Raw genomic sequence first — 9847 nt, forward strand, 5'->3', positions numbered from 1 at the left:
CATTCAAATATTTGCTTTAATATTATGTGGTAATAGTGATTAAGTTACGTAATTTTTATCTCAGCAATAACAAGTTCAATGCCTCCCACTGAACTGTCAATCATTTGTTTACATGCATTATTGGGGCCCCAATCCATTCAAATGTTTGCTTTAATATTATGTGGTAATAGTGATTAAGTTACGTAATTTTTATCTCAGCAATAACAAGTTCAATGCCTCCTACTGAACTGTTGTTCCCGACAGTAGAGCTCAGATTTTCTCGACAGTTAGGCCAGCCTTCTTGCATGTTTGGACATCAACTGTCGGTATAGGTAGATCTTGACAGATCATCTGTCGGTACCGACGGTTGTAGTCAGTTTTTCTCGACAGTTGAGTGTGTCCATGCCTTAGTGTGTTTCATTAAACTGCTACTTATGATACAATATCTTTAAGTTTATCCAGTAACCCGAGTGAGTTTTATGAATGCATCTTGCAGGACACAGGACTGATGGAGTTTGATTATTGTATTCCAGAGGAGGCAAGGTTGCGGGCCCACATTTCACAGAGGTGCAACTTGAAGTATGTGAAGACAGTGATGAACGTTTTTGATGACCGACAGCGCGACGAGTTTCAAAACTCCCCATTTGGGTATCTGGCCGAGGTTGCAGAGATTCAATTCTCTGCCCAGCTCATCCAGCAGCTCGTGTTTAGAACCATTCGCACTGACAAGGTTAACGAGCTCTGGTTCAATGTGCAAGGCAACATGATGAGATTCGGTCTACAGGAATACACTCTTGTGACGGGGTTAAGATGCGGTGTATTCCCGGAGGTTGATGAGTTCGATCGAGTGCTGGAGAGGAGAAGGCTGAAGGAGAGGTACTTCAAATCCATGGAGAAGATATCGTTGGCACAACTCCAAACTACTATTGCCCGACCTTCGACGGCCCGAGCCGACCGCTACAAGCTAGGGCTCATGCTAATAGTCGAAGGAGTTTTTAATGCCCCTGATAATAACGTCGGAATTGATTTGCGTACACTATCTATTGTTGACGACCTAGATATCTTTTTTGCCTACCCTTGGGGTAGAGTCGGCTATCGGCGTTTGCTGCACGGATTCCGGGATTTCTGGGCAAAGAAATTTCTGAAGGCGAAGAGGAGGCAAGAGAAGGAGGTTACGTACACTATTCATGGATTTCCCATTGCCATGCAGGTACACAATGTTTTAAATACTAGCATATCATGCTTCATTTGTTTGCCGTCATGTAGCATCGTGCGTACCATCTCAGTTATTTTATTTCTGTTTGTCTTGATGGAACAGGTTTGGGCGTACGAGGCAGTTCTCGAGATTGGGGAACGTTTTGGTCAGAGAGTTGGGGAACAAATGCCACGATTGCTTAGGTGGTCCGCATGAAAACAACCACAGCATCGTACGTACGATGCATTCTTCAAGAACGTGCGGGTATGGATACCACGTGTTACTTTTGTTATTCACATTTTGTGTCATTCCTGAATCTTTTCGTTTCTAATGTATAACCGTACATTGCAGTTGCATGTGTATGCCACACTTCGTCCCACCGACGCTAAGGCGGAACAGCAGTATTTCTCTACTCTCGTGCCATACGATGATCCTCCGGTGCCTGTGTTGGATGAGATTGTCAGGAATATTGTGGGGTCGCAGTTTAATGCATCACACGGAGATAGTGGAAGTGGCGGCCAGTTGGTGAGGCAGGAATCCGATGATGGAGTCTCGAGCGGAGGAGGTGGTAAGGATGACACGTCTGGAGATGAAAGTGTCGATGCCGAGGAGAGTGGCGAGGACGCCAGTGAGCGATCCAGCGTCGGTGCGAATACTTGTAGAGGGCAGACCGGTGCGTCTTCCACACCTCCAGCGACCCACATATCTTCTCCAGTGCGAGGGCCGACGATGGAGACACGGCCAGTTGGCACATCCGGATCAGGCGTCACCAAAGAGGAAGTGGAAGAGCTGTTGTTCGACCAAAGAATTCTCTTTGAAATGCGACTCCGCATCGTCAAGCTTGAAATCGAACAGCACATGACATCCGAATGTAAAAAGCTTCGAGCTTTCTTTGCTACCCTCGTGGCCCCACCTTCTCCGACCCCCGTTCCAGCCGCGATGCCCGTCGATACCGAGGGTAGCGTTTCAGGTAGTATTCTGCAAGGTATGAATGTTCAATACATAAACCGTTTGGTTTATAATTTTCACCCATGTTCGACAGTAGCACATGCACCTGTAGCTCACATTTTTTTCCATACGACAATTGCGAGTTAGAAATACATGGAGGAGAAATGAAGCATTCCCCAAACGAGCGAGACATGCGGGCAGATACAGGAACTGCACATGTACAAGGTACGTGGGTTATTTATGAGCACATTGAAACTTGTTATTTGACGGACTTTGTATGTTGTGGAAGTTGGGAAACCTAATGTATTCACATAGTTTTCATGTTCTCATCAACAGATGGAGGAGACATCGCGGCTCGCCCGGACAACGTACACGACCCACTGCCCGTAGCAACCGACGAACATATAGGTACGTTGTCATGTGCTACGATTTTTCCCCACTATATTCGATGGCATCTACTTCCGTTCTGACTTCATGAAAATGCAATAACATATTCCTGTGGTGTGATTGTGGTCTCCAATTAGGTGGAGGACAGATGGAGCCGATCTTTGCCGTCCCGGATTTGAACAGTTACATGGGAATTATTTTTCTCATTTTCTTTCTTCCTGTACGCTTCCATTATCTTCCAACTGCAAACGTCGAACACATATGCAGTTACAAATATGTTGTAATGTTAGATGGAGGAGCCATGGAGCCCTCACATGCGGCCCCGAGCAACGATGCCGACTTACAGGGTTGCGATGTTACGGATGGTGATGGTAAGTTCATTCTTTGCATCACTTATTGTATGTTACGTGAAGGGCATTTATGGTCACTAACTCCCCCCTCCTTTTGAATTCTCGTAGGCGATCTCGCTGAAGTCCTTGTTCCCGCCAGTGTAGCCGAACCAGGACACGGAGTTCATACGACGAGTCGACGCTCGGCACGGGTGCGACGTCCAGCTCCTGCGGCCAAGACTCCGTATACAAGGGCGGCGAAGCAAACGAAGAAGTAAAAGGAGTGTGAACTGTGGGAACAGCACGACGATGGTGTTGTAGTTGGTAATACCCCGTCAGCGATTTGGTGAAGGTGGTGACGGATGTTAACATGTTGAATAAATAACTTTTGTTTGAATTCGTTTTACATTACATTTTCATTACTCTTGTGTACCGTGGTGATACGTGGACAGATTCCTCATATTTTATTTTGCTTGGCTGATCGGTAGTTGTAGTGTTTATGAATTGTGTCTGCTATTTTACCTTTGTTGATTGTATCAATTAGGTTCGTTTTGTTGTTCGGTATATGTTTTTGTTGGACATATTGTGTGCGCTTATTTTCTTTTGAAGGAGGGGAACATGCGTATGCAACATGTCAATTTCCCGAAATGCTTTGTAACTACTGTTTTCTTGATATTGTTGATATTCGATCCAATCTTATTATAGATGTAGTAATATACTTCGAGTCTTTAAGATTTTCTAATTTGTGTTACGCTTCTTACACCCGTGTTGCTTACGTTAAATAGGGAATGTTATATTTCATAAATTTATGTAGTGGTATCTAGTCTTCACTATAGCTTTAATCGGGAACGATATTATTATGATAAATTCTCAAACTAAGGCATTAAGGCACATACATGAGATGCAACGAGAAGATGAGTCATTACAAGTGTCAAGAGCATGACAACCACGGTAAAAAGTAATTCATAAATCAATGAAATGAGTAAAAATAATTATTTCGTTGTTCGTCTTCCATGTGTGTTGCGATGATGACCCGTACGTGTGAGGAACTATACCATTACAACCATAGCAAATTAAAAGTAGCAATTTGATTGAGCAGTTTTTTGTTGCAGATATGCACATTTCCTTAATTGTGCACATGATTAAAGAGTGTTTAACATTGTACTAAGTATGGGGAAATGGGGGATAAAGGTACACTTCATTTATTCAACCATCATACCAATTGCATTTCAAATTTACTAGGAGAATGGACTTGGTGGTTGGGTAGATGGAGACTATAATTGTTTCCCCTTCAATTTGCTTATAAAAAGTGTGGGACTTCATTCTCACTTACAAACAAGTTCTTTCAAGACCATTGTCACCCATTCACCTTCTCACAGACACTTATCATTCCTTCAGTACTACTATACGTTCACGTAATGAGTTCTTCCACAGGAAGCAACGAACCGTTGAACATGAACGGGCCACTGCTAGTTCTTGGTTCATCTCCGCTTTTTCCAATTTATATTTCGTCAGATGAGGAGGAAGTTAACCCTCGTATTGGGAGGGGAGCCATTTCCCCTGTTCGTTTTTCCAACTTAGAAGTTGTTTCCAACGAGGGTGCGCAATCACCGAATGGAGTCCTCAATGAGGAGTTCGAGCTGGATGCCGGATACGAGGGGGATTCCGACGATGACGACGACTGGATGGCGTACGATCCCCCAAATGAGGTCATTATCATCTCTTCCGACGAGTCAGGTGAGGATAGCGGGGAAGGTGGTTCAGTTGTCGACGACGACTAATGTGAGACCCATGGAATGTAGTGAATAAGTACTGTATAGTAAGGTATTTTGTAGGGATGACCGTAGTTAAGACAATACCAAAAAGTTCTCGTGAACATGTCTCTAAGATGCAATTCGTGTCATGTTTTTTGCGTTTTTCGGTCGAACTGTCGAGAATTACTGAGACTATCTGTCGGGGACGACATGTCAACTGTCGGGCAGTAACAATAATATGTACAAAAATGGTTATGTATTTTGCAGTATGAAAAACGACTATTGTGAAAGGTGTGTATCATGGACTAACTTTAATCCATGATTTACGATGACGCAAATGGTTGTACATTTCTTCGGGATTCAAGATTGCGTTTTGCACTACCTTCAATTTCGATTTAAGATGATGCTAATGATAGTAAATCTGTAGGGGGATAGAAGATTGCGTTTCGAAATGGGAAAAAATATATATGTACAGTATCAAACATTTTTCGTTCTCGTGTTTAGAGGTCACAACATGTATGTGTGACGCAAACCGTGAGTGTAGTGCAAGGTTTCGTCAACTGTCGAGAATAAGTAACACATCTATCGGGGCCGACATTTGAACTGGGCGGGATGTTTACTACGTGCTGGACAGACAGTGAAATTTTTATGTGCACAACAGGATGCGCAACATGCAAGAACATTAATGATCACAAAATGTAAATCGTAATTTCATAATGTTCGATGTAGTACGGAATAATTAACATACAACGTCTATTAACCTGCAAATCTTTAAGGAGCATGTGATACACGGGGGTTTGAACACGTGGTCCGATTATGACTAACTCTACCACAGCGGGTACATTTTCTGGTAGACCATGCATACTCATACCTAGAACGCTTACGACGGGTTGGTGGTCTACCTGGAGGACGACGTACGAGTGGTGGGAAAATAGGAGTACATGTAATTAAGCTCGGAACAACCCAATCCACTTCCCTCGGAACAGGATATATAGTTTCACTGTAGGCACCCTTCCAGTAGTCCGATGAATAATAACGGGAGCAAAGCTTGTACAACGTCTTCCCTCTAAAGCAAGCAGCACGACTTGCATGAACACATGGCACATGGTTTAGTTGGAACTCACGACATGTGCAGGTTTCTTCGGACAAGTCAACTATGTCCGTGTCGTTGGATATTCCAACCTGCGTCAAGTTGTTTGTCAGGGCATGGGCTCGAAGCCTAGTTCCATTTTCGAAAGTCGTCCGTAGCTCGTTCTCCATCCTTGGTGTCAATAAGGTACTGCATTCTTCCGCATTTACTCGACGTTCGTAAAACCATTTCTGCATAATACTCCGAATGTGTTCAACCAAACAGGTTATCGGTAACGACCGGGCTTCTTTCAACATCGAGTTCAACGACTCTGCATTGTTGTTTGTCATAATATTGTAACGGTGTCCAATAAATAGTGCTCTGAACCAAAATGAATATCCCGCTCGCTCTAAGTACCCGTGCGCTCTTTCGCTCACTCTACGAATCTGTCCCATGAGTCGTTCGAAGTCCTCGACCCGAAAAGTTGTAGCAGCTCGTTTGAATAGAAATAATACGCTTGCGTTGTTATACTGCTGTATTAGGTTCTTTTCCATATGCCATATACAACAACCATGCCGAGACGACGGAAACAACTGAGAAATAGCTTTCTGAATACTCTTTTTCCTGTCTGAAACGAACACGAGTTCTTCGGAATCCCCTATAAGGTCTTTCAAGTTCGACAGAAACCACTTCCACGATTTATTGGTTTCAGCATCCACGATCCCTCATGCCAACGGATAAATCTGTTTGTTACCATCTTGGGCAGTTGCCACTAGGAGTGTACCTTTATATGGACCTTTCAAGTGACTGCCGTCAACATAAATAACGGGTCTCAAGTACTGCATGTATCCACGAATGCTTGCACCAAAAGCTACGAAGAAGTAACGAAACCTATTACAAGAATCAACTTCGATGTGGGTAACGGTCCCCGGGTTACTTTCTCCTACGACGTTACAGTACGAAGATAATTTCTGAAAACTGTCCCTTGGTGTACCATGTAGCATATTTAAGGTATGGAGCTTCCCCCTACGTGCTTTGCTATAACTGATTTTCACACAAAACTCACGTTCCATATCACGTGCAATATGAGTAGGCGGATATGATCAGTATGGAGTATCCAATTTTCCCAAAATGTGCTCCACAATTACAGCACTAGTGGCATGCCGATGTGCGTTACGACGAAAATCAAGGGAACATGTGTGAACTGCAACGAACTTACGGATCATGAAGATTGCAGATTGCTTGACAGTAGAAGCACGTAGCATCCACTTGCAATTATCATCCACACAGACAACTGTTAACATTTTCAAGCTTGACCTGCTTACCCGGAATTGGAACTTCTCTTGCAAAGCAAGTACATGAAGCTTCGAGTACAACTGTTTCTTGGTAAAGAATATTTGCTTCTTGGCGAGAACCGATGTATTTGCAGCTGTAATCCACTCATCTGTGCACGAACGTCTGGAATTTGATGACATTGTCTCGTCGATTTCAGCAATAATAGCACGATCTGTACCATGTAATGGGTTCTCTAAGTGTTCGGCGGATGCTGCAGCCTCTATACGCTCAATTGGAGGTTCGGGTCATTCGGTTTGTGACACACTGTGCTGATGATTCATCTCGTCATGTTGTACATTCGGTGGACATTCCGTTGGGCCGAACAAGCTCCCTTCACAGTTTGCATCTGTTGCCATACCAATAATTGGGAGCTCGGATACCAAATATGTGATGCAGAGTGCAGTTTCCTTATGAATAGATATGTACCACTGTAGATCCTCATCGTCGCGTATCTCTGCAGGAGGTAGATTCAAGTTCGGGACTTTGAACTTCAATTCGATTGCATTGCGGGATTCAACGATACCAAGTTTCTCCTTCAATCGTAACAGAAGTTCTGCTACGGTAATACTTCTCGACACTAAAATGGAAGTGGTTTTGTCCCCTCTCCACTTCCATTCATCATCTGAGTGAACGAAGTTTCTTCCATGCGACACGATGAATCTGAAATCATGACTTATACCTGAAATGTTAGGATTGCAAAAGTGAGAATTCTGCACATTCGTATGTCGACATTTCATAACATCAAATTGGCACACGAAAATACTTACATCCATGTACTACCAAAGATATAAAAGATGATCAGTTTTCAGGTGTCGAAATCGACAATTACATTTTCTATCCCGACAGTTAGTAAATGTCGAGCTCGACAGTTAAAATGTCTAACCCGACAGTTTCCAAGATACTGCTCGACAGTTCTACTGCCATAACTTTCGAGAAAGATAAATTCCATGTGCTTCACTGTTTGACGAATTTATTGAAAATGGTAAAGGCCATAATAAATTCTGAACTACAATATCACCGTATCTTTTTAGAAATGAACAAGGTATCACTTAATGCTTCATTAAATGTTGAATTATATGTGGAATACTTCACATTTTCTATATAATATTGGTATAATTTTTCTTTCTAAAATATACCAAAAATTTACTACATCAATGAATAAGAGATTGAAAGGGTTCATTTAAATATGATCATATTGTATTGAACATTTAAAGTTGTCAACTATGACATGAGATGAACTTTTTTCTACTACCTTACCTTTCAAATTTGTCAATGGCTTTCCTTGTTTCCTTGTTGATGATGGAGTGGAGATGATGAAGAAGAAGAAGCTCTTTCAATTCGTGTGTGTGTGTGTGTATTTTGTAAAGATTTCACCCCTTTTTTAATCAAAAAAATCTTATTATACAATATAATATCATATCTTCAATATTAAATTTAAAGCAAAAATAAATTAATCACATCATAACATTAATTGCATTCAAATCAAGCATTTATTGCTCCAAAAAGGTGTTAAAGGGTAAAGTGGACATTTTGTAGGGAAAAATTGACATTCTTGGAAGAAATTGGTGAATGTCCAAATTTTTTTTGCATTTTCAATTTTAGTGACATTTGTGTAAATTCCCCTTCTCAAAATCACTTCCAAACAGACTCGTGGTTAAAAATGAAGTGTGATAATTTATATATGATATATAATTTTGCTAATGATTAGGTCGAGTCTATTAGTGAACTATGATTTTGTATTTTACTCTTCGCTTTATTTCCATTTGTGAAAAACTAGAAATTTTCAACACCCAATTTAGTACATGTTTGATAGGGATTAAAATTTAAATTTTAATCAAAATAAATGTTAATAATTAATTTTAATCATATATTTCATGTGATTCACAATTTTTTAATTAAATATTTCATCAACTTTTATCAAAATCTATTAAAAATTTTGATTTTAATGCCTACCAAACATAAGAAAAACCCCACCCAAACCAAGTATAAAAATAATGGCCCGCGCTCTCAAATTCATCTCTAATCACTCTCTGGCTTTGAAGTCTTGCACGATGATGTCATCACCACCTCCATCCGATGCTCAACTCTCTCGTGACTCGGACACTGAGTCCAAGATATCTGCTCTCATCTACGGTATATACATACATATTTTGCCTGTATGTATGTAGACTGTACAATTTGTGTAGTTTTAAATTTGAGTTTTACGATAGTACATATCTTTTGCTCGATTCGTAATATGTTCACTGCCATAGACACGTAGATATAGACGATGTTTGATGCATATACAACAAGGAACTATAGAGTTATGAATTTTGAATTTCGTTTGTGTCAAAAGTAATTACTCTTATCCATCAAAATTGAAGTTGTATTTACTCTGTCCTGTGGTTGGTATGATATTTAGGCAGGGTAAGCTAATTTCTAAATGTTTGGAAATTTTGTTGTTATGTTGACAATTAATGACAGTATTTACCATTTGAGTTTAAATTATTTGAATTCAGCGTTGGGTTGGCGTTAATATTTGTCAGGATTTGTTCGCACGGAATTCAAGTTTAAAATAGAATTGAAGGAAATAAAAACAAATGTGAGTGTAATTTGTTGGAGTTCCTAATTCCAATGCCAAAATCATGTAAACAAATACAGATCTAAAGTAGTTGAGAGGCCTCTATTTGTTTTAGCAAGTGTTCTGGAATTCCAGAATATAAATTATGATTGCATGATTAGCATGGTTTATTTCTGTCCTCTGATTATAAAAACAGCAGTCAATTTTCCTTTTCTTGCGTGAATTTAGTTTCTAGAGGATTAACATAATTGTTAACAATAAGGATTTTGTCATATATACGTCCATAAAGAG

At 40.7% G+C, this 9847-nt stretch overlaps 1 protein-coding gene across 1 annotated transcript; it reads right to left on the reverse strand.

Moving 5' to 3' along the window:
• Positions 1–5363: 5363 nt before the first annotated feature.
• LOC111398243 lies at positions 5364–6734 on the reverse strand. The gene is made up of 2 exons (XM_023025169.1): positions 6446–6734; positions 5364–6385 (listed from the first exon to the last, which is right to left on the reverse strand). Exons 1-2 carry the CDS (start codon positions 6732–6734, stop codon positions 5364–5366), a joined length of 1311 nt encoding a protein of 436 aa, XP_022880937.1.
• Between the last annotated feature and the right edge of the window lie 3113 nt (positions 6735–9847).

The sequence above is a fragment of the Olea europaea genome, chromosome 8 (genome assembly GCF_002742605.1).
Source record: "Olea europaea var. sylvestris chromosome 8, O_europaea_v1, whole genome shotgun sequence".
NCBI classification, from domain to species: Eukaryota; Viridiplantae; Streptophyta; class Magnoliopsida; order Lamiales; family Oleaceae; genus Olea; species Olea europaea.